Source organism: Engystomops pustulosus, chromosome 3 (assembly GCF_040894005.1).
Source record: "Engystomops pustulosus chromosome 3, aEngPut4.maternal, whole genome shotgun sequence".
NCBI classification, from domain to species: domain Eukaryota; kingdom Metazoa; phylum Chordata; class Amphibia; order Anura; family Leptodactylidae; genus Engystomops; species Engystomops pustulosus.
In genome coordinates, this window is record NC_092413.1 from 31,835,755 (window position 1) to 31,861,745 (window position 25,991).

Sequence of the window (25,991 nt, forward strand, 5' to 3'; positions counted from 1 at the left end):
CTAGAGGTCCTATCATTGAAAAGGTATCTCTCTACGCTGATGATACACTTGTATACCTTGGAGACGTGGGCCCCTCTCTGGAATCCCTTCTGTCCCTGATAGAACGCTACGGGGGGTTCTCAGGTCTCCGGGTTAACTGGGACAAATCGGTCCTTTTCCCCTTATCTGATGTAGGGGTACACTCCCTCCCCGTCCCAGTCCAGGTGGTGTCCACCTTTAAATATCTGGGAGTTCAGGTGTCACGCAGGGTCCAGGCATATACGGAGTTAAACATTACACCCTTGATAACTGCAACGGAATCACGCCTAAAAGCCTGGTCCACTCTCCCCCTGTCTTTGTACGGGCGTATTAACATATTTAAAATGATTTTTCTCCCAAAATTTCTATACCTTTTCCATGCCTGTCCTATACTCCTTCCTAAGAGTTTGTTTAAACGCTTAGACGGCATTCTCAGGTCCTTTTACTGGCAGAGTAGTGCCCCGCGGTTCAGTTTAGCGCTGCTTCAGGCTCCCAAGTCTAGGGGTGGACTGGCTGCCCCGGATCTGTATCTTTATTACCTGGCTTCCCAGCTTGTATATGCCCAGTGGTGGATAGATATAGACATGGGTAATGCAGCTACTGCACTGGCTGGTGCCCTGGTAGGTTCCTACGAGGCCCTTACAAACCTGCTGTACAGGTATAAGTCCCCATCTGATACCCCACTTCCCCTACGTACGGTAGCGGTGTGCTGGCGTAGGGCACAATCCCTGGTAGAACCGAGCAGCTCTCCCCCTCTCTCGCCTAGGACTCCATTGTGGCTCAATCCATGGCTCTCTCACTTCCTCTCCCTCCCGGGCTGGACAATGTGGGGGGCAGCGGGGGTGAAATTTGTAGGCCAGCTCTTATCCCCGGTAGCAGAGTTACTCAGCTTTAACGAGATAAGGGAGAGACATACTGTACCCAATACGGCTAGCTTCCATTACACGCAACTGCGGCACGCATTCAAAGCCCAATTCGGCTCCTTCAGCCTGACAGTGAAATTCTCCAAACTAGAGACTCTGATGAGTACCCCGGACCTCCCTAAGCCACTCACTCAGTGCTATGCTCTCCTACAAGAGCAAAAGTCCAGACCGTTTGATAGAGCCTGTGAACGCTGGAGACAGGATATCCCTGACCTGTCAGATGATGACTGGAGGGAGGTCGAACTGTCCTACTTCACATCTGTAGTGAGTGCGAGGGACTTCCTGATCCAATCTAAATTCCTCCATCGAGTATACTTCACCCCTGCTAGACTATTCCGCATGGGAGCAATGCCCAATGATCTTTGCTTTCGCTGTCAGGCTGAAGTCGGATCCTTCCTGCATTGTGTCTGGTCCTGCCCTAGGGTCCATGTCTTCTGGTCCGAAGTGCTGGAATTCCTAAATATACACTTTGATTTCCCACGCTTGATGTCTCCCTCTGTGTGTCTCCTCGGCATCATAAATGAAGTTGTCAATGGCCACTATGACAAAATTTTCTTTAGGTTTGTCTTATACTACGCCCGAAAAGTGGTGGTGATGACCTGGAAGGACCAGGAGCCCCCTCCATTAAAAAGATGGATACTACTTATTAACAGCGTCATTCCCCACTACCGGTCCCTGTATACCAACAGGAAGTGTCCCCAGAAGTTTGATCGCATCTGGTCCAGATGGTGCGCGACTCCCCATACAGCCTTATAATCACATGTGACATATACTCCTCTCCATGATGAAGGAGACTGAGCGTGCTGGTATGTGTGTGTGTGTGTGTGTGACTGATTGTCTATGTGTCAATAGTTGTTTGTGTTGTATCAAGATGTCTGGCTGCAGTATCCTGCTGTTATCTATTGTGTAATATCCCTCAGGTAGTTTTGTAACACAGCAAGAACCTGATTGTTACCATGGCTGTTGTATAATAATCCTGTAATGGGGGGAAGGAAATATGTGACAGACAATCTTGTTTTCTGGTTTTGTTTATTGTAATTGTATAAAATTTCAAAAATTGCAAAAATAAATACTTTTAAAAAAAGAATTGTAAGAAACAATTGCTTGATACAAAATCAGCGTGTTCTGCTAGTGATTTGTGGTTAGGAGTCAGGAGAAAAAGCTCTGTGTTTGACAGTTATACAAAAAGTTGTAAAAACTTGGGATTCAGCTGAGCAGACAAAAAGACCTTTCTGTGATGTGTCCTACAACTGTCATAGAGGCTTCACGGTCTATAGAAAAATCATAAGATGTCAGATTGTATTTCTTAAAGAATGTGCAGTTAACTGCAGTGGTGACACCAGAAGTGGCTGCTGAGCAGGGAAAAGCTTCAAGAAGATCTTAGAATTAGGGATCTGCTGGAGAAAGGGAACGCATAGGGAACGGAGGGGAAAGTGATGCAAAGGGAGGGAGAAAGATGGGTAGGGGACAACAGAAGATAAAAGCAGCAAAAGAAATGCTAAGCTTTATACACAGTAAATCTTCAGTCATACAGACAATCGCTCATTTGTCTGTGAAAGTGACTTATTTCTTGTAGCGATTGTTGTTCTCCCACAGACAGTATAAAAATCTCCAGTTCTCACTAATGGGTGGAGCATCTGGTTGAGGGTGGGTCCTGCCGATCCATTCAATACTATGGGAGAGTCAGAAATTGCTAAGGACATAGTTCAGCTATCTACAGCACTCTCATAGACAGTCAATGGGAGTGCCAGAGATAGCCAAGCATTGTGCTCTGCTCCTATACAATACTGAATGGAGCATCAGGACACATGACCGACCTTCTGCTCCATCAGTGAGTGAGAACAGGACCCCCCACTGGATCACTGCGGTTTGTTCTCTTAATAGTGGGGCTCCCAGCAGTCGGACACCTACTAATCAGATGATGTTATCTCCTGTTCTGTGCATAGTATTTAAAGTTAGAAAAAGTTTCGCACCAAGTAGAATGGGCTACATACTGGGCACTACATTTCCTGTTGGTTTCTAAACTTTCCAACAGGTGATAATGAGAAAAGGTTGTGGTTTGTCAAAAAAGGAAGTTGAGTAAGATGTGCACATATGCTCCAAATCACCCACTTGATGGTCTGGAGGAGGAGGTCACATACACATTTGGGACTGGGAGGTCTAGGGACTAGCAGGCAAATCCATAACTGGGGCTGTAGATCACCTACATTTAAATATTAGCCATTTGCAAATTCCTTTAACACGGTCGACACAAATTATTTTCAGTAGTAACTTGCTTCCTTACCCTTGGTCCTGCCGACTGGCTCCTACTTTGAACACAGAAGTATTTTTTGTCATACACCGCTCCAAGATTATCTGTGGGCCCACCTAGCTAATGGACACAGGGGAATCGCCTATTTAGCTGTGGGCCACCCTGAGACAACCCATGACGATGTGACAATGACATGAAGGGATTTAAGACTCTACAGGCAGTCCCCGGGTTACATACAAGATAGGGTCTGTAGGTTTGTTCTTAAGTTGCATTTGTATGTAAGTCGGAACTGTATTTTATCATTGTAATCCCAGCCAGAACTTTTTTGGTCTCTGTGACAATTGGATTTTAAAAATGTTTGGTTGTCATAAGAATCAATATTAACACTAAAGCTTCATTACAGACGCCTGTGATAACTGTTACAGCTGATGATTGTAGCCTAGGACTAAAGTACAATAAATTACCAATATCCAGAGGGCCGTTTGTAACTAGGGGTCGTATGTAAGTCGAGTGTTCTTAAGTAGGGGACCGCCTGTATTTTACTTCCCAAGTATCCACCTTCCAGTAACATACTGGGGCACATTTACCAAGTTGCTTGCGCCAGTTTTCTGTCGGACTTTGCACGTTCTTTTAGGTGCAAACTCCTTGCACGTGTATTTAAGAAGTGTCTGCACCACATTTGTGTCACACGTGACCGTTTTGTGATACGGCTGCACTATTTTTCATGCAACAAAAATGTTGGCATTGAAATGGGTGTTCCAGTGCTCAGTCAGATTGTGCGCCACATTTATCATGCAAAGTCCAACAGAAGTGTTGCGCACTGCCCATGGTAAAAGCGCACCAAAAAAAGTGGTGCACTCTGTCGGAGCAGTGCAGGTGCCAGATTCATGTAGAACGTGCACTAGAAATCCTGAATCAGGCGCCCAATGCACACTACACAGGCAAACTGCACTGTATACCGCCCCCCTCACCCCCATGACTTTCTAATTTACAGCTTTCTGTGGGCCCCCCCAGCAGCCCTTGGCCCCGGCTCTTGCACAGGTATGCCCAGTGCTGGCGCTGTCTCTGATTACAGCAGTTTACAAAATTCACTTGGGCAACCCCAAAGGGGGCACCCACATATATGAGGTATTTATGAGACCCTCTGGTGGGAATAACTTGAGTCAATACACAAAGCTCTAGAAGTTGAACCAATCTGCTAGCCAAACTCTTTGTTTATGAGGGTGTCATGATCGTACCCCAAAAGATGATTAAGTTATATGGCCAGGATTACTCCTCTTTCCTATGTGTTTGGCCACATACCTGTGTATAGAATTATTGAGAGGGAAAGTTTTCAAATTGCTTTTTTAATCATTTCAAATTAGACTTGAAAGCAACATTTTTAGAATCAGGACTGGTATTACTGGAGCAAGGGATATTTTTTAGTAAACAGAAAATTTGGCAAAAGCCTGAAAGCTTTGTGATTTGGAAACTTCCCAACAAATTGAGGCAGCTCCATGCTTACAAAAACACAATGACATGAATGAGGTTGTGTTCAATCTGAAATGCTTCATTAATATTTTTATAACCCTGAAAGATTCAGAATTGTTCCGAATTATATAATAACAGAAGGGACCTACCTCCGGACGTGAACAATGGCCGTGTTTGTACTTTGTCATTCGACACGGCTTTAAACTAAAAACATCTCTATTGTTTAATTTGTTGGCGAAACAGCCTGAAAATTGACTTCATATGTCACTTCTCTTATTTCTCTTAACACATCTGCCACCCCCAGTATGGGGGAAGGAGGCAGGAGGTAGCATGAATTTGCCGTGGAGAGAAGTGAGAGGAGATGGGGTGATGGTTCCTCTTCTCCTTCCAAGGTAAGGAAAATGAGGAACTAGTAGGTTATATTTTGCCTATAAGTCCTGGGAATTTAAGTTCTCAGTAACCAAAGTCATTGCTTGAAACTTATGAGTCACATACAAAAGCTATAAGATTACCCATATTAGTGGTAATAATAGTAAAGATGTTAGTAGGTAAGTACCAGGGCTTGGGTACAAAGAGAGTTCCTGGGACTGTCATATTCCTAAAATAGTCCATCAGTATCTGATCCATGAGTACTGCTCAGGGTGTAACTACATTGACAGCAACCATAGCTGTTATGGGGCCTGCAGTGTCAGGGGGCCCCGTCATCCAATCTGACACACTATAGAGTGGAGGATGTACACCATTGTATATTGCACATTGTGCAGCATAATATGTATATAACATCTATGTGATGTATATATGCTGCATCTGTGATGTGAATATGCTGTATCTGTATACAGTGTATGGTGTGTGTATAAATACTGTATGTGTGTATATTTGCTGTATGTTTGTATATGGCACTGTATGTGTGTGTATATGCTCTATATGTGGGCGAATGTGTGATTGTAACTCTATTTTGCGAGTATAAAAATATGTATATTTTTAAAGTGGGAAGGGGGCCCCATTCAGAAGCCTGCTATGGGGCCCAACCTCTTCTAGTTATGCCAAGCTTTTGCTCCTTCAAGGGCAGGTCCCTACTCAAGCCAATTAGAGTCCAGGAAATAATATTCTTTGAGGGTAGAGGTCAACGCTAAGGTTTGTCATGGGCTTCAATGGCAAAGTGCCCTTGAATAGGACATCACAGTAGAGAAGGGGAACTTCAGCATAAGTGACTGGGCAGCCGGCACTGAAACAGAGCGATCAAGTGTAATTTTTAAGTATTTTAAAAATGTGGCAGTGCTGCATCACTACTGCATCTGTCACTGCACAAAGGCCCATACTTCACACTATTATTAATTTGGGGGCCATTTTGTACCAGATTCATTTGAAGCATTTTTTTTGTTGTACAACCCTTTAACATCACGACTCCACCATAATTGACAGGCATAGACTACATAACAGTAAGCAGATATGTGAGGCTTGTAGAAATGATTTTCTCTACATGTTTACAGCCTCCCACCCTGTTGCAAAGGTTCGCACCATCTGGGATATTTTGGCTTAATTAGCGCTGAGGGATTTGTTAGGCTCCATATGCCATGTGTGAAAATCTTGGATAAAAAAGATTGTGCTGATGAGATGTGTGCCATGTTGTGTTATTCCTCTACACTGGACATTTTAATGACTTTATGTATGGCCATGAACTAGTCCAGGTAGTACGTGGTCAGCACATCGCTCAACTTCGTTAGAATCCAGTTGTACATACTGAAGGTGACGTATATTGGCATTGAGATGTGAAGACCACACAAGATTATATAAAGGTTATATAGGTTATTTCTTAATGTGAGGCATACGATTTTTAATGGACAACCAGACCATAACCAGGGTTACAGAACACCCAAAAAACACTTGACTTCTTCACACTTTATCATCGCGGGGAGGTTTTTTTTCTGAAAAGGTCAAGATAAGAAGCTAAAATTCGGTGAGATCCCTCAACGACAGTTGAGTCACAGGTGGGCCTATGGCAGTGATGGCTAACCTATGGCACTGGTGCCAGAGGTGGCACTCAGAGCCCTTTCTGTGGGCACTCAGGCCATCACCAGAGATGACTCCAGGTATCTTCCTGCTGTCCCAGACAGCCCAGGACTTGCTGTGCACAGAGCTATTTTAAAGTGACAGCTCTACCTGGGACTATTTTCTGCTTTATTGGTGTCCTCAGGGTGCTGGTATCAATGAAAACTGTGACAGAGAAGGGAGTATAAATCACAAATTAAATTTCAGTGTTGGCACTTTGCGATAAATAAGCGGGTCTTTGTTGTAGTTTGGGCACTCGGCCTCTAAAAGGTTTGCCATCACTGGCCTATGGGGTGAGAAATGGTGCCAACTATCTCTAACCACTTAGATGCTGTGGCTACTATAGACCATTGCATCGAAGAGGTCTAATCTGCTGGAATCTGATTAATCTTATGATAAATCATGGGTCCAGAATATCACATCATCAGACTATTACATATCTGAATGTTAACTATATACATAATATAATATTAAGTGTCTTACATTAATACAGATTTTATATTTCAGGAATTGTTTGGACTGCAAGTTTACTAAGGTCTTTAACAACTTTAAGGGGTTTTATCATAATAGACATTAATCCCCTATGCCAGTGATGGCGAACCTTTTAGTGGCTGAGTGCCCAAAAAGAAACTCCTTTATTTTTCGTGAGGTGCCAACCAAAAATTAAAGCAGTAACTTACTGCTCCCTTTTCTTCAACAATCATAATGGCCTCCTGAGGACAGCATTACAGTAGAAAGATGGAAAATGTGCATAATTTTAGCTTCTTTCCAGTGTCCCGCTGTAGACCTGTAGGGGCCAGCAGGAGGTCCTCCAAAGATAATTCGGCCTTGTCTACTCATTCTCCCTCTTCCTAAAGTCCCAAGTAGCGAAGTAAGTATCAAAATATGACTGAAAGCAGCATCTTTAAAGTTGCTTGGAACTGCAGGAAGATTCTTTGAGTCTTGTCTGTTGTGCTGGGGCGATGGCCCGGGTGTCCACAGAAAGGGCTCTGAGTGCCACTTCTGGCACCCATGCCATAGGTTCGCCACCACTGCCCTATGCAGAGGGATGCTAGGCCTGCAAGTCCTTCTAATCTGCCCTATAGGACTTTCAGCATTGGGTCGTCCTGTCAGCCATAAATAATAATAATTCTTTATTTATATAGTGCAGACAGATTCCACAGCGCTGCACAAAGCATGGCAAATTGGTCTCTGTCCCCATGGGGCTCACAATCTAAACAACCTACCAGTATGTTTTGGAGTGTGGGAGGAAACTGGGGTACCCGGAGGAAACCCACGCAAACACGGAGAGAACATACAAACTCTTTGCAGATGTTGACCTGGACGGGATTGCATAGGAATCAATAGAGCAGAAAGGCAAGTTTTGTCCTGCACACATTTGCTGGATGAGCTAATCCTGGTAGCCCCAGGGTGCCAAAGGTCCTCCATTCTGCTAACCATAGGGAGTTCCAGCATATATCCCCCCGTGGATAGGGGATGAATGTTCATTATAATACCCATTTAAGTACATCATCCTGTCTCATGATCATTCTCCTTAGAAGATATAACTGAATGGCTGGAATGATATATTAGTACATGGAAAGTCGTAAATTGCTATTTCTATTCATAGCAATGTTCTAATTACTAGACTGTAAACCAGAGACTAGAAAACACTTCAATTACTGTCATTTTCTTAGCTGTTATTAGTATAATATTGAGTTTCCATGACTGTACCATAGAGTTGCATTATTACCTGAAAGTACGAAAAGTTGCTGTGGTCTTGACCACACTAGCAGAACTAGAGGAGGGGGTTTGTCTACTGACATGCGGTACCCACCTTTAATACTTATATCTTATTGTAACATCTTCTACGTACAAAATGTATCTGTATTGGGAACATTTAGTATTACATTTTCTTTCTTGGCCAAAATGAAGAGATGCATCAAATCTTTGCTTCCATTATGGTACCGTAATTTTCGGACTATGAGGCGCAAAAAAAAAGGTGCGCGTTATAGTCCAGTGCGCCTTATATATGAACCGTACTTACAGACAACAGCTGCCTTGAACTGTGCACAGGTCTGCCACCTGCTGGTCATTCATTCTTATAATCAGGTGCGTCTTATAATCCGGTGCGCCTTATATATGAACCTAGACATTTTAGCAAGCATTTATTGATGGTGCGCCTTATAATCCGGTGCGCCTTATAGTTCGAAAAATACTGTAATTTCAATAGACTCCTAGACAGAACACTCCTTGTCATGTGGTACATTGCACACAGTTGTTTTGCTTTTTGCCGTGTGCTACCCATGCACTACCACTTTAATATAGGTAGCACATGACCACATTCACTTCAGTGGACAATATGGGCATCCATTTGAATGTCCATCTACTGGCTCAGTACTGGCTCAGAACTGTACGTCCGCACCTGAGAAGATAGGAGAACTCACCCCCACCCACCTACGCCCAGGTCAAGCCCTAGTTGGCACACGACCATATTCAAAGGGCCTTAAAGGGTTTTTCTGGGCTTAGGACGGGTCATTAGTAGAGATGAGCGAGCACTAAAATGCTCGGGTACTCGTTATTCGAGACAAACTTTTCCCGATGCTCGAGTGCTCGTCTCGAATAACGAGCCCCATTGAAGTCAATGGGAGACTCGAGCATTTTTCAAGGGGACCAAGGCTCTGCACAGGGAAGCTTGGCCAAACACCTGGAAACCTCAGAAAAGGATGGAAACACCACGGAAATGGACAGGAAACAGCAGGGGCAGCATGCATGGATGCCTCTGAGGCTGCTTAAACGCACCATTATGCCAAAATTATGGGCAACAGCATGGCCATGACAGAGTGACAGAATGAAGCTAGGTAGCATCTAAAACATCCAATAATTGACCCTGACACTATAGGGGACGGCATGCAGAGGCAGCGGCAGGCTAGAGAGTGTCATGGCGACATACCCTAAATGGACTCAGGCTTCAAACCAATGGGTGGCAGAGAGGAACCAAAGGAGGTGAGCAAGAAGCGCTGAAATTATTTCCTCTGTGAACAAAAGGTTGACGGTATATTTAGTCGATAACACAGCATGGTGGCAACATAGTGACCAAGTTCCATAACGTATCTGGTGAAACACCCGAAAAATGAGCCTGACACAGCTCGTTTGATAAGGGGACGACATTTGGAGGCAGCCATGGAGAGGACTTCCATGATTAAGAGCGACAGTATGGGGCATCCATATTGCGCTTCTATGATTGCAACTGCAGGTCTCCAGCATGGCGGCGACAGACGCGCCGAGTTCCACTATGTATGTGGTGAAACACCTGAAAATTCTGCCTGACACAGCTCGTTTGATAAGGGGACCATGTATGGAGGCAGTGAACTAGTAGTTGATTAAAGGTGCTGCAGTTAAAACTATGTTAGTTGGATCTTGGGATGGAGCTGGCGCTCCGCTGCCAGGCGAGCTTTCGCCAATCCAAGCCCCTGTCTCTAGGCTACTCCCCAAACAGCACTTCTAAGAACCTTTTGTATAAGATCAAGTGTAGTAGCGTTCTTATAAGTTTGGGATATGGCGGGTGAGGGGAATGTAAACAGATGCGCAAGAAGCGCTGAAATAATATCGGTTAATCATAAAAGTTTGCCAGTATATTTTGTGGATAACACAGCAGGGTGGCGACAAAGTTAACAACTTTGATGTGGAATCCATGAAAACAACCCAAATTTCTGCCTGACACACCTCGTTTGATAAGGGGACGATGTATGGAGGCAGCTATATGGACGACTTTTGGAGGTAGCAATGGAGACAACGTGTGGAGGCTGCTATGGAGACAATTTAATTTGGATAGTGCCTGTATGTGGCAGTCCAAAAAAGTTTTCAAACCAGAGGAGCAGGTAGGTGGCCCTCCAGAAAAATGAAATAGATTGAGTGCCTGTATGTGGCAGTCCAAAAAAGTTTTCAAACCAGAGGAGCAGTTAGGTGGCCCTCCAGAAAAATGAAATAGATTGAGTGCCTGTATGTGGCAGTCCAAAAAAGTTTTCAAACCAGAGGAGCAGGTAGGTGGCCCTCCAGAAAAATTGAATAGATTGAGTGCCTGTATGTGGCACTCCCAAAAATTGTTTAAAACAGAGGACCGGGTAGGTGGCCCTCCAGAAAAATTAAATGCATAGAGTACTATAGCTAGAGCCAGTGGGCCCTGGCAAAAAATAGCCAGTTTCCTCTGCTTTAGTGTACAAAGAGGAGGAGAAGGAGGAAAATGAGGAGGAGGAGTGCATAAATTATTCAGGTTGAGCTTCCTTCACCTGGTGGAGATTGGAAATTATGAGAAATCCAGGCTTTATTCATCTTAATAAGCGTCAGCCTGTCAGCGCTGTCAGTCGACAGGCGTGTACGCTTATCGGTGATGATGCCACCAGCTGCACTGAAAACCCGCTCGGAAAACACGCTAGCGGCAGGGCAGGCAAGAACCTCCAAGGCGTACAGCGCCAGTTCGTGCCACATGTCCAGCTTTGAAACCCAGTAGTTGTAGGGAGCTGTGTGATCATTTAGGACGATGGTATGGTCAGCTACGTACTCCCTCACCATCTTTCTGTAAAGATCAGCCCTACTCTGCCGAGACTGGGGACAGGTGACAGTGTCTTGCTGGGGTGACATAAAGCTGGCAAAAGCCTTGTAAAGCGTACCCTTGCCAGTGCTGGACAAGCTGCCTGCTCGCCTACTCTCCCTCGCTACTTGTCCCGCAGAACTACGCACTCTGCCGCTAGCGCTGTCAGAAGGGAAATACTGTTTCAGCTTGTGCACCAGGGCCTGCTGGTATTCATGCATTCTCACACTCCTTTCCTCTCCAGGGATGAGAGTGGAAAGATTTTGCTTGTACCATGGGTCCAGGAGAGTGAATACCCAGTAATCGGTGCTGGAATAAATTCTTTGAACGCGAGGGTCACGGGATAGGCAGCCTAGCATGAAATCTGCCATATGCGCCAGAGTCCCAACGCGCAAGAATTCACTTTCCTCACTGGCCTGACTGTCCATTTCCTCCTCCTCCAACTCCTCTTCTTCTGCCCATACACGCTGAACAGTGAAGGACTGAACAATGGTCCCCTCTTGTGTCTCGCCAACATTCTCCTCCTCTTCCTCCTCATCCTCCTCCACCTCCTCCGATATGCGCTGAGAAACAGACCTGAGGGTGCTTTGGCTATCAACAAGGGAATCTTCTTCCCCCGGCTCTTGTGACGAGCGCAAAGCTTCCGACTTCATGCTGATCAGAGAGTTTTTCAACAGGCCAAGCAGCGGGATGGTGAGGCTGATGATGGCGGCATCGCCACTGACCATCTGTGTTGACTCCTCGAAGTTACTCAGCACCTGACAAATATCAGACATCCACGTCCACTCCTCATTGTAGACTTGAGGAAGCTGACTGACCTGACTACCAGTTCTGGTGGAAGTTGACATCTGGCAGTCTACAATCGCTCTGGGCTGCTGGTAAACTCTGGATAACATGGTTAATGTTGAATTCCACCTCGTGGGCACGTCGCACAACAGTCGGTGATCGGGCAGTTGGAGGCGGCGCTGCCCTGAGAGTGGCAGCATCTGTGCTGGACTTCCTGAAATGCGCACAGATGCGGCGCACCTTCGTGAGCAAATCAGACAGATTGGGGTATGTCTTGAGGAAACGCTGAACTATCAGATTTAACACATGGGCCAGGCATGGCACATGTGTCAGTCTGCCGAGTTGCAGAGCCGCCACCAGGTTACGGCCGTTGTCACACACAACCATGCCTGGCTTCAGGTTCAGCGGTGCCAGCCACAGATCAGTCTGCGCCGTGATGCCCTGTAATAGTTCTTGAGCGGTGTTCCTTTTATCGCCTAGGCTCAGCAGTTTGAGCACCGCCTGCTGTCGCTTAGCGATGGCACTGCTGCTGTGCCTAGAGCTAGCGACTGATGGCGCCATGCCCACGGATGGTAGTTCGGAGGAGGAGGTGGAGGAGGGGTGGGAGGAGGAGGAGGCATAGTAGGCCTGAAAGACCTGGACCGAGGTAGGCCCCGCAATCCTCGGCGTCGGCAGTATATGACCAGCCGCAGGGTCAGACTCGGTCCCAGCCTCCACCAAGTTAACCCAATGTGCCGTCAGCGATATATAGTGGCCCTGCCCGGCAGCACTCGTCCACGTGTCCGTGGTCAGGTGGACCTTGTCAGAAACGGCGTTGGTCAGGGCACGGATGATGTTGTCTGACACGTGCTGGTGCAGGGCTGGGACGGCACATTGGGAAAAGTAGTGGCGGCTGGGGACCGAACACCGAGGGGCGGCCACCGCCATGAGGTTGCGAAAGGCCTCGGTCTCTACCAGCCTATAGGGCAGCATCTCCAGGCTAAGCAATCTGGAGATGTGGACATTGAGGGCTTGGGCGTGCGGGTGGGTTGCACTATATTTCCTTTTCCGCTCCAGCGTCTGGGGTATGGAGAGCTGAACGCTGGTGGATGCTGTGGAGGATCGTGGAGGCGACGATGGGGTTTTTGGGCCAGGGTCCTGGGCAGGGGGCTGACTATCAGCTGACACAGGGGAAGGAGCAGTGGTGTGCACGGCCGGAGGTGAACGGGCTTGGTGCCACTGAGTGGGGTGTTTAGCATTCATATGCCTGCGCATACTGGTGGTAGTTAAGCTAGTAGTGGTGGAACCCCTGCTGATCCTGGTTTGGCAAAGGTTGCACACCACAGTCCGTCGGTCATCCGGTGTTTCCTTAAAGAACCTCCAGACTTCTGAAAATCTAGCCCTCGCCGCGGGAGCCCTCGCCACGGGAGCTTCACTACGTGACACATTTGGCGCTGATGCACCAGCTCTGGCCCTGCCTCTCCGTCTGGCCCCACCACTGCCTCTTCCAACCTGTTCTGGTCGAGGACTCTCCTCCGTCTCAGAAGCACTGTGTTCACCCGGCCTCTCAACCCAGCTTGGGTCTGTCACCTCATCATCCTCCGATTCCTCAGTCTGCTCCCCCCTCGGACTTTCTGCCCTGACAACAACTTCACCACTGTCTGACAACCGTTTCTCCTCATCGTCCGACACCTCTTTACACACTTCTTCCACTACGTCAAGAAGGTCATCATCACCCACAGACTGCGACGGGTGGAAAACCTGGGCATCGGAAAATTGCTCAGCAGCAACCGGACAAGTGGTTTGTGACTGTGGGAAGGGTCCAGAAAACAGTTCCTCAGAGTATGCCGGTTCAAATGCCAAATTTTTCTGGGAGGAGGCAGACTGGGGGGGAGGAGGCTGAGGTGCAGGAGCTGGAGGAGTGCCGATTTCGGTGACATGGGTGGACTGCGTGGAAGACTGACTGGTGGACAAATTGCTCGAAGCATTGTCGGCAATCCACGACATCACCTGTTTGCACTGTCCTGGCCTCAACAGTGCTCTACCACGAGTCCCAGTAACTTCAGACATGAACCTAGGGAGTGTAGCTCTGCGGCGTTCCCCTGCTCCCTCATCAGCAGGTGGTGTCTCACCCCGCCCAGGACCACGGCCTCTGACCCCTGCAGTAGGGGGATGCCCACGTCCCCGCCCTCGTCCTCTACCCCTAGCCCTCAGGTTAAACATTTTGAAAATGAAAGTTATAACTTTAATTTTTTTTTACTTTTTTTTTGTGTTTTTTTTTTTTTTTTTTTTTAGTTTTTAAAACCAAACGATGCTATCCTATTGCTATGGCTATTTTCTAGCCAAGTATGAAAGCACACTGCTATGCCAGATGAGATGACGCTGAGTTATGAAAAAATAAACGTAAAATAAAAAGTAAATGGCAGACTGTGCCTAATTGAAATCCAACCCCTAATAAATTGTCCCACTTCGGTCTTTGCGATGGATATGTGCGTCACTAAGCGCTAAACACAACGGTCGCAAGTCTCACTGCAAATTCCTCACAATATGGTAGTAGATGCACTGCAGCAAGTACAGCCACCAGCAGATCAACCAGAAATAAAATATATAACGCTATTGTAGGCCTAAGTAAGCCGTTTGGATTCTCCTATGGCTATTTTCTAGCCAAGTATGAAAGCAAACTGCTATGCCAGATGAGATGACGCTGAGTTATCAAAAAATAAACGTAAAATAAAAAGAAACTGGCAGACTGTGCCTAATTGAAATCAAACCCCTAATAAATTGTCCCACTTTGGTGTTTGAGGTGGATATGTGCGTCACTAAGAGCTAAACACAACGGTAGCAAGTCCCCCTGCAAATTCCTCACAATATGGTACTAGCTGCAAATAAAAAAAAAAAAAGTATAACGTTATTGTAGCCCTCAGAAGGGCTGTTGGGTTCTTGGAGAATCACTCCTGCCTAACAGTAAGCTAATAGAACACCCTAACGCTTTCCCTGACCAGCAGCAGCTCTCTCCCTAGCGGCATCCAGACACAGAATGATCCGAGCAGCGCGGGCAGGGGCTAGTCTATTCCAGGGTCACCTGATCTGGCCAGCCAACCACTGCTATCGACGTGTAAGGGTACCACGTCATGCTGGGTGGAGTGCAGAGTCTCCTGGCTTGTGATTGGCTCTGTTTCTGGCCGCCAAAAAGCAAAACGGCGGGAGATGCCATTTTCTCGAGCGGGCGAAGTATTCGTCCGAGCAACGAGCAGTTTCGAGTACGCTAATGCTCGAACGAGCATCAAGCTCGGACGAGTATGTTCGCTCATCTCTAGTCATTAGTAGTCGATCGGTGGGGATGAGTGATGTCAGTATAGCCTGCTAGGCCATATAGACCAGATTTACAATTCATTTACCAGCAATTCATTTATCCTTCTGTTGATACAGAAGGATAACTAGGTTGGACTTGGCTTCAGAGGATTATACACTAGGTTGAACTTGATGGACCTTTGTCTTTTTGTCAACCTTATCAAATTTGCTGACTATGCAGTAATGTATTGTACTTTGCTATTGACTAAGTTACTAAAGTTAAAAAAAGTCATAGGTCAATCAAGTTCACTCTGTCTCCATTAATTATTAATTCCATCATTTGATTCATGGCACCCAGCTTTCAGTCTATTAATAAATATTCAGGAGGAATACTAGAGAAACAACACAACAAAGTTAGGAAGTCACTGTTTTCCCTTCTTTTTCAAGCATTCCCTTTTAGGGGTTTTCCAATGAAAAAAGTTAGGCCCTAGGGCCTCTTTTGCTAATCATGGGGGTCTCAGCAATGAGATCACCACAGATCATGTGAAGCAGGGGTCCGATGGGATCCCAGGTACCTCCATCGGACTCCTCGTTGGTTTCCGAGATTAAGGGCAGCACGGTGGCTGAGTGAGTAGCACTTCTGCCTTGCAGCACTGGGGTCCTGGGTTTGAATCCCACCCAGGTCAACATCTGCAAAGAGTTTGTATGTTCTCTCTGTGTTTGCATAGGTTTCCTCCGGATACTCTGGTTTTCTCCCACACTCCAAAACATACTGGTCGGTTGTTTAGATTGTGAGCCCCATGGGGACAGGGAACAATGTGACATGCTGTGTGCAGCGCTCTGTAATCTGTGTGGGATATATAAATAAAGAATTATTATTATTAATGGAGCAGACAGCCGTGGATGAACGTTCTGCTTCATTCATCTCTATGGAGCTGACAGAGATTGCAGAGTGCCTGTGGGGGGTGAGACCCCCACCGATCAGCATGTTAGACCCTGTCTTGTGGAGAGGACCTAACTTCTTTTGTGGGAAAACCCATTTAACCTTCTTTCACATATTGTAGTTATGTGTATCCAATCCACATTATTTCCTGCAGTCCAGCCTCCTGTCTGCTTTTACAAATTTTGATATTTAAATTATTCCTTTCTGTTCTCTGTTATCAATCACATAATTCCTCAGTACAGCATCACATTTGCAGCTATGAGAAGTACCATCTCTGCCTGCTGGTAGCAGTGGGATTTTCTCATCTCTAAAATAATGTAAGAGAAGATAAGTATACAGCCAGGGAGGCTAAGCTGTGTTTTTCTTCATTATATTTGTGTGCCAGGAGCCAGTCTAATTATCTACTATGTGGTACAGTCCATGAAATATAATCATACTTAGTTACATAGCTGAAAACATTTCAAAAGGAAGAATGACAATTTCAACGGTGACTGATGTGTATAGGTACGACGACAATCGCAGAGGGTTGGAATTCAAGTGCATATCCTTTAGCTTTGTGAGATAAGCGGTAGTGGCTTTCTCCACTCGGTTGGCAACAATCTCATGTGTAAAGTCTAGAACTCATGTGTAAACTCTAGAAAGAAAAACCAATCCTTATTAATAATAATAATTCTTAATAATAATTTATATAGCACTCACAGATTACACTGCGCTACACAGAGCTGCCAATTGGGTCCCTGTCCCCAATAGGGTTAAACTCTAATCAACCTACCGGTATGTTTTTGGAGTGTGGGAGGAAACCGGATTCTACTGATCCTTCTTTTCCCTAACATTGGGGCTCATTTACTAAGGGTCTGAAAGCCACATTTTCGTCGGGTTTCCCGCTTATATTTCCGATTTGTGCGGAATTGCCCAGGGATTTTGGCGCACGCGATCGGATTGTGTCGCATTGGCGCCTGCTTTCACACGACAGAAATCGGGGGACGTGGTCGTCGGACAACCCGACGGATTCGGAAAAACCGCAGAATTTAAAAAAGAATTTGTGTCTCAAGATCAGAACTTACATGCGCCGGGAAGAAGGTGAACTCGGGCGGACCTCAGCGCAGCAGCGACACCTGCTGAATATCGGGCGCACAGACCTTAGTGAATCCCGGCAGACCCGAATCAGCGTCGGAAAACGCGTCGTGGGATCGCGACTGGACCGGGTAAGTAAATGTTCCCCATTATGTACAAGGGGATCATTGATAGGCTCCATACATATTAGTTGGTTGGCCAATCCTGCAGAAATATATAGATTTGGGCAACTTTTCTCAAATCTGTTTAGAATATCACCTGCCCATTTGATAAATTCTAGCACAGTTGATTTCCTTCTAGACCATACATGTGACTGGTTAGCTATTCTTCTTACCTACTGCTATGTACGACCACCTTTAAATCTTTTGAAAATCCCAATAAAACTTTTCGCTTTGTCTTTTGCTATGTTCACAGTTTGAAGACATCGGAAGCTTTGAGACGGTGTGGCAAGTGAAGTTTTACAACTACCATAAAAGAGATCATTGCCAATGGGGCAACAGCTTCAGCAGTATTGAATATGAGTGTAAGCCCAACGAGACCCGCAGCCTGATGTGGATCAATAAGGAGATGTTCCATTGAAGCCGCCAAAGCTGGACAATCTTCTGAAGAGGAAGCAACCTGACCAGCACAACGAGCCTAAAAAAAGCCACAAAGCAGAGTGTAAATAACGTATTATGAAGCTAAAAAAAAAAAGAAGAAAAAAAGCGATGATGACTAATGTTTACTTGATATAAACCAAATCCCTACATCAGCGGTAGGGACCATTTGTCAGAGAAATACAACTTGTCAGCTAACTATGGGCCACATGCTTGGGTAGAGATTCAAAGCAAGGTGACACCATCTAGTAGTCACAGTAAACAAGCTATAACGTGATATCATCTTATCAAAATTAAGAATGACCTCATGTTACCCAGGTCTTATGTTCACATTATGTCATTGGTTCACAGTGATCTGATAAGCTGGAGTCTCTGGAATCACCCAGGACGTGAAATGGCACTACCAAATCTAAGTAGGCAATAGTTAGAGTTTTACGGATTCTTTTCCAATATCAGTAATCAGCAGTGTTTGTGTTCATGTCCTTATCAGTCGGAGTCTGTCAGACCTCAAAGGTTCCTCAAAGAACCTTTATTATAGGATACCATATCATGATCAAATAGGAGCACCCCTTTAACTGTTAAGAGCAATTGTCCTAAAATGATAACACTGATAAATGATCAAACACCATCAGCCATTTAGCAGGATATTTGGTCAGAACCAGTGCTCAGTGCTCAACAGCGGCACTATATTGGAGGGGTCCATCTACTGAGGATCCTACAATCACCTAAAGAGGAAACCCTGATACTTCTTTCACCCCAGGGTCATTACAAAGGAGTGTTAGTTAAGTATATATCCTGTGGTTCCATCCATAGCCTGTAGCACTGGTGTAACCCTCCAAGAAGATAGATATCCATCAATGTAGAGTTGATCATCTTCATGGGATTGGGATACCATCAGAAATGGTCCTACTTTGTCCTTTGTACCACTTCTTGGTGTCAAATGTACATTTCCTATATCGAAATATATTATAGCCTCATGCAAGTAGACAAAATTTTCATGGCAACTAATAGGACCACCACTACAGATAACTCAAGGATCTCCACCGAGAATTTGTCCAAGTCATGGTGATGATTAACATGAGTTTGATTAATATTTGCAGGGATTTATCGTTTTCGTGGGAAATGCTTTCTACAGATAACCACAACTTTTTGTAAATGGGGGGGGGGGGTGTTAAAAGTGACCATGATGCACCAGCTCAACTACATTAGATGGAATCTTAGCAATGACAATACCAGTCTTGTAGTAATATTATCAGAGTTGATGTGTAGTCCAAGCCTCAAGGTCAAGGTATTTTGGTTTTGAGCTTTCAAGCCTTGGCACCATATGAAGATGATCAACTTAATAAACCTCTTGTAGGGCGCTTTTCATTCTTCTACCTGCATTGGAGGGGTAAAGCAAATCTCCGATACTCCTGATTATTGATAATTGTTAATTATTTACATTTAGATCAAGTAAAGTCTGGAGATCCAAATCATTTCATGTGCTTGGGGCATTAGTTCCCGGGTCACAGCTGAGAAAATCTGAAGACTTTATGTTTATATCCAATTTATGTTTACAATAGTGTTAGTGGAAATGTATTATTTTTGTATACATATATATTATTGTGTTTATAATGTATTTGCTCCTTGGCTTTAGAACCTTAGTATTTAAGAAAATGAAACCTGGATAGATGAGATTTGATGACTGTGAGAATAGCTGTTATTGGTTGTTCTGCCTTTATTTACTGTATCAAACACTTAAAGGGAAACTATCATTACTATGTTTTACTTTGTGCCTTTCTATTTTGGTTGTATTCTAAGCATTGTGTTTTTTATACATTTTTATGTCATTTGTTTTGTATCTTCAATTGCTGCAATTTTATGTTGTGTCTCCACCTGGGCAAGTTTTACAGTCTTGCTTTGGAGTTGGAATTAAGAAGATATTGGGGTACATTTACTAATGTGCTTGCGCCAGTTTTCTGGTGGACTATACACATTCTTTTAGACTTGCAGACTGTTTACACATGTACAGGCGGTCACCTACTTAAAGGACATCTACCACCAGGATGGAGGATAGTAAACCAAACACACGTACATACTGGTGTATGTCCCCTCTGGCAGAATCCACTCTTCTTGTAGCTCCTTATGCCCTTGCAAATTAGCCTGGGGGGCTTTGGCTCCATTGCCATCAATGGAGCCCAGAGCCCCTCCGGTTCATTTACATAATTTTTAAAACTTAAAAAGAAAGAAGGTCCTAAGCAGCTTAAAGAGGAGCAGAGCCTGCCTGAGGAAGCCCACACCCGCATGTAAGTGTGTTTGATTTACAATCCTTCATCCTGGTGGTAGATTTCCTTTAAGAACACCCGACTTACAGACGACCCTTAATTACAAACAGACCTCTGGATGTTGGTAATTTACTGTACTTTAGCCTTAGGCTACAATAGACAGCTATAACAGTTATTACAGGTGTCTGAATTAAGCTTTATTGTTACTCCCGGGGCTACAATTGCAAAAAATATACAGTTCCGACTTACACACAAATTCAACTTAAGAACAAACCTACAGAACCCGGGGACCTAGGGACTGACTGTCTATTTAAGAAGTGTCCACACCACATTTGTGACCCTTTTGTGTCTTGGCTGATTAAAGGTGCATAAAAAAATAGTTGAATCACTGCAGAAGGCACCAGATTCATGTAGAACGTCCGCCTCAAATCCAGAATCTTGCGCACCCTGCACACTCCATAGTGCAGTTTGCAATCTTTTTAGTAAATGTGCCCCATTATTTTGTGTTTAATACATATTGTGGTGCTGCGACCACTATAGAGAAGTTTTATTGTTGAAGAGTAGCTGTCATTTCCAAGAAATGTTTAGTTTAGGTCAATATTAGAAACTTATTAAAGGAAAATACATCCATCTCCTCTTGTCCGTCTTCTGCCTGCTAAACTGCTTAACCATACGGATATAAACACAGATGTCTTAGAGCAGATGTCTGAAAGATATAGGGGGTCATTTACTAAGGGCCTGAATCACATTTTTCCGTTACGTTACCCGAATATTTTCCGATTTGCGCCGGTTTTCCCCGGGATCGGATTGTGGCGCATCGGCGCCGGCATGCACGCGACGGAAACCGGGAGCGTGGCCGTAAGAAAACCCGAAGGATTCGGAAAAACCGCCGCTTTTTTAAAAAAGCAAAGTGTCACACGCTTACCTGCACCCAGCGTAGGACGGTGAACTTCAGTGAACTCCAACGTAATTCAGCACAGCAGCGACACCTGGTGGACATCGGGCACACTACCTTAGTGGATCCCCGGAAGACCCGAATCCTGACCAGAGAACGCGCCGCTGGATCGCGACAGGACCGGGTAAGTAAATCTGCCCCATGTTTTACTCACATTTATTGTGCATGAAAAGCTTTAGAAATCCGCTTAACACTTCCTTCTGCAGCCTGAGACTACGTCTAAGTGTCTCCTATTCGGCTCTTCCTTTCCTTCCCCTTCTAAGCAGTTTATCGGGTAGGATCAGGACAGATAGAAGAATTTCCTTCTGATAACATATATATATATATATTACTGAAGTGTCATATAATCACCCGAACTTTTTCATTTACAAAATATTTTGGAAATGTTCGTTACTCATTAAGTAATTTCGCATACCCATATAAAATGATGTAATGCACTATTAGAATTGGATATTGAAGGTGATTGAATAGAAAACAGATAATGATAGTTTCCCTTTATGTATGTCATTATTTCTGTTTTGGTAAAGTTACAATGATAGGTTTTGCAAACTGTGTCAGTGTTTTTATTTCATTTTGTCGTTCTCATTCTAATGTAATTCTGAATAAGCCACAAAACAAGCCAAAGCACTCTTATCCTGCCAACCAACAAATACATACATATTTACTAAGGGTCCTGCCGCCGCATTTCCAGGTTTTTCGACGGTTTCAGGGATTGTGCCGCTGGGACAAGCATTTAGAAGGGGATTGTGGTGCACATGATCAGATTTTGGCGTATCCGCGCCAGCTTTCATGTGACAGAAATCAGGGGGGGGCGTCGGACTATCCAACGGATTCAAACTGAGCACGGGAGTTAACATTTAAATTGTGTCTCAAGACAATGCACTTACATACACCGGGAACAAGAAGGTGAACTCCGACGGACCTCAGCGGGGAAGCGACACATGCAGGATATCGGGGGCACAATCATAGTGAATTGTGCTGGAGTCCATGATCGTCGGACAACGCACAGCGGGGATCACAACTGGACCAGGTAATTAAATGTGCCCCATAGTCTTTTTTTAATACTGACCATGCTATGAGATCCAAGGATCTAGTTACTTAAAGAAGGTCTACCACCAGGATGAAAGATTGTAAACCAAGCACACTGAGATACTGGTGTGTGCCCCCTCTGGCAGTATCTACTCTTCTTTGAGCTCTAATGCTCAGTTTTTTTGGTTTTTTTAAAGGTGTTTTAAAATTATGCAAATGAGCCAGGGGGGCTCCAGACTCCATAGGTATCGATGGATCCTGGAGCATCTCAGGCTAATTTGCATAATTTTAAAATCTTTTTTTCTTAAAAACAAGAACATGAAAAGAACCTACCAGAGAGGGCACACACCAGCATGTAAGTGTGCTTGGTTTACAATCCTTCATCCTGGTGGTAGATGTCCTTTAAGTCACTGGCAGGCCATCAATAAAAGGATTATGTAAGGTTTGAAATATTTGGCTGCTTTCTTCCAAAAACTAGGACTAGGACTCCCCCCATCCTTTTTATGCCCTGGCTCCCCTGTATATAGTGTTTATGTGTGTACAGCCTACGTCCTCCTTCCTAACGGCTCTGTGTTCACTCTCCAGGGACTCCTACAAGATGAGAGTTAGTAATAGCTTCCTGCCACAGACAGAAATAGCTCACAAAGTAACCACAACCCTCCATTACTTGTCATTATATACAGATCTAAATAAACAGATGATTTCCTTCTCCAAAATATAAAGTATCACCATATTAAAGGAAACCTACCATCAAAATCCATCCTGATACACCAGGGACATTGCTCATAGATCCAGACACTGTGACTGTGGTAATCTTCTTATATGTGTTATCCATGGCCTCCATCCTTCTAACATCAACTTTTACAATTATGCTAATAAGCCCGAAAGGAGCGGTTCAAGGAGCCCTTCCATGCTGCAGCTTCACATGATCTATGAGTAAGTGTCCCTGGTTTATCACGATGGATTTTGATGGTCGATTTCTTTGAAATAATATAATGCTAGCCATGTACAGGTGGCATCTATGTATGAAAATAGGAAACGTATACCTTCCGGTATACCTTCATGGGTGTCCCTGCCCAGCGCAAAGCCAACCGACTGCTGGTAACTGATGGTTTCTGATGCCTCATATTATTATGGTTTCCATTTGTTGTGTGTCAGGCAGTGACAGAATATAAGCGTGCTGCTGCTGAGATCTGGAGCAATGTAAGTATGAGTTAGGGCACAGGCCCTGGATCTTAAGGCCTAGTGAAAATACAAGCCGGGGAAGAACCTGATGTAACCATTTGCTTTCCGTCTGGGGCCCCATGCATTTTCATTATAGGTGTCACGGGTGGTCCCGCGACCCATATCGCGGATCGCCGGCCCACCTATGTCCCTGGCTCGCAGATGCGGCGCCAGAGCAACTCACATCTCCTCCCCGTTCCGGATCCACGGCGGAGCTAGTGGAAACAGGGACGAGCGCGCGCAGGGCATCTTCAGGAAATTTAAAGGAGAACGCTGTTTTGATGCCTTGCGCTGTTTCTGAGAATTTCTGTTGTGACCCTGGTTTCGTTTCTGACTTCGCTCCTTTGCCGCCTGCCCTGACCTGTTGCTACGACTCTGATCTTGTGCTGCCCGTCCTGACCTCCTGCATGTCCCCAACTACGAGATTGCCTGCCGTTTCTGTACCCCGACCTTGGCTGCCACCGTGGACAAGTCACGTCTGTGGAAAGACCTGGTGGTACCACGCCGCCGCTTTGCAGCAGGCTCTGGTGAAAACCGTGTGCCACTTAGATTCCGGTCCCAGGTAGTGGCTTGTGTCATCGTCCGCAGTGTTTCAGAAGATCCACAACCTGCAAGCCTGACAATAGAAAAAAAGTGGTTTTAGGAGTAATAGATCCAGCATCCTCCTCCCGTCCCTCATTGGTGGTCCCCATGTCATTCACACTTCTACAATGAGTGCAATATTAACATATAAATATCCATCATTTACATATCAAAACACACATTTCACTGCACTGAAATGTACATTTTCCTCTTAGCGGTTGACTTCCCCCTCCCCCAGGGTCCATTATGAGTAAATTTCATGACCTTGTTTAATGAGACCAAGGAAGAATCATTGGTTTTATAGGCACCAAGGTCACTACGACACCAGCTGATTCCAGCTCTCATGTAAGTAGCTTCCTACTAGAATATTGTATTACAATAAAAGTAATAAGGAATCCTATGATTGCAGAAAATCTTCTTATGTTTCCCTTACACCCAAGTTCAAGTCTATTTTACCTTCAGAACCATTAAAATAAAAAGGTCAGGTCTGCCGGATGGATACATTCTGTATCTACAGAAAACCATAATGGGGATTTGAAAACACACAAATTGCACAACGGTCACAAAATAATTCATGTAATATTCTATAATATATTCAATTGAAATTATTGATACAATCTGCTAATTTCATCTTCAGAGTAGACAACCATGTTGATATGCAAACTTGGAGATCTCCACAAGAAGAATCATTATATTTCCAGAACAAAGCCAAGGCCTTTCACACAGGCAATGAGTACATTTCTGTGCTCTCAAACAGGCAAAATAACCCCCAAAAATTACAAACAAAACAACACATAAACTACCCCAGAATGGTTGTCACACAGTAGGAGTGGGACCCATTCTATAAGATTAAGCTTAGTAGATGGGGTGCTTTTCTAATAAAGATACCTCTATGGTTAGGAATATATCAAAACTTATTCATCCCTTAAAGGACATCTACCACCAGGATGAAGGATTGTAAACCAAGCACATTGACCAATGTGCTTGGTGACGTCACGGCTCTCGGCACCTGAAGGAGGACGACTACAATGAAGGAGGCGGGAATAATTAAAGATCGGAAGGCATCTCACTTCCAAAGATGACGTAGGGGTAGCACCGGAGGGATATTTTCATATGTGAGTAAAACATTTTTTTAGCTAAACTAACAATCGCCGTGCCTAACTAAAGTATGTGCCGGCATCAGTATTAAATAGCCTACCAGGTGGTCTGCTCGCATGATTTTATCATGCGAGCAGTGGTAGGTTTCCTTTAAGAAAAATGGATTTCCAGGCTCCATTACACCTATTAACACCAGCTCAGAGCCCCTCAGGCTTATTTGCATAATTTTAAAAGCCTTTAAAGGGCATAAGAAGCTAAAAGAAGAGCAGATCCTGTCAGAGGGGCTTACAATTCTTGATTGGTTTACAATCCTTCATCTTGGTTGTAGATGTCCTTTAAAGGGTTGGATGCTTATAGGTAGCTGGACACTTATAGGGTAGTGTCACGGGTGCTCCCACGATGCCTGTCTCGGATCGCGGGCGCATCAGTGCTCCCCCGTGTGTCCCCGCTGCAGCCCGGTCTCCTCACTCACCTCTCCCGGCTCCTGCTCTTCCCCAGACTGCCATGCGCACGCGTCCCCGCCTCCTAGGGCGCACGCGGCTCCTGCCGAAAATTTAAAGGGCCAGCGCATCTCTAATTGGTGCATTGGCTGAACACCTCACCTTTAAGAATCCTGCCTCTTCCTGTGTACCCTGCCGGATCTTTGTGCCTCATAGTCCTAGAGAAAGCTTCCAAGCGAGTATTCCTGCGTTCCTGTGTATTCCTGCGTTCCTGTGTATTCCTGCGTTCCTGTGTGTCCCCGCTCCTGAGTCCTGTGTTGCCGTGTTACCCGAGTTCCTCCGTGTGTTTGTGTTCCCGTTCCCACCTGCCTGGACCTCCTGTTGCTGACCCCGGACTTGGACTTGACGTTGCATCTTTGCCGCCTGCCCTGACCCTGGACCTGACTACG

At 45.1% G+C, this 25,991-nt stretch overlaps 1 protein-coding gene across 1 annotated transcript in view; it reads left to right on the forward strand.

Moving 5' to 3' along the window:
* Positions 1-21,710, forward strand: part of CNRIP1 (cannabinoid receptor interacting protein 1) — a 33,898-nt gene extending 12,188 nt beyond the window's left edge. Inside the window, exon 3 of the mRNA XM_072140421.1 lies at positions 17,769-21,710. Coding sequence (XP_071996522.1) covers positions 17,769-17,933 — 165 coding nt within the window. The 3' untranslated portion in view covers positions 17,934-21,710. The remainder of the gene's footprint in view (positions 1-17,768) is intronic.
* Positions 21,711-25,991: the final 4,281 nt, after the last annotated feature.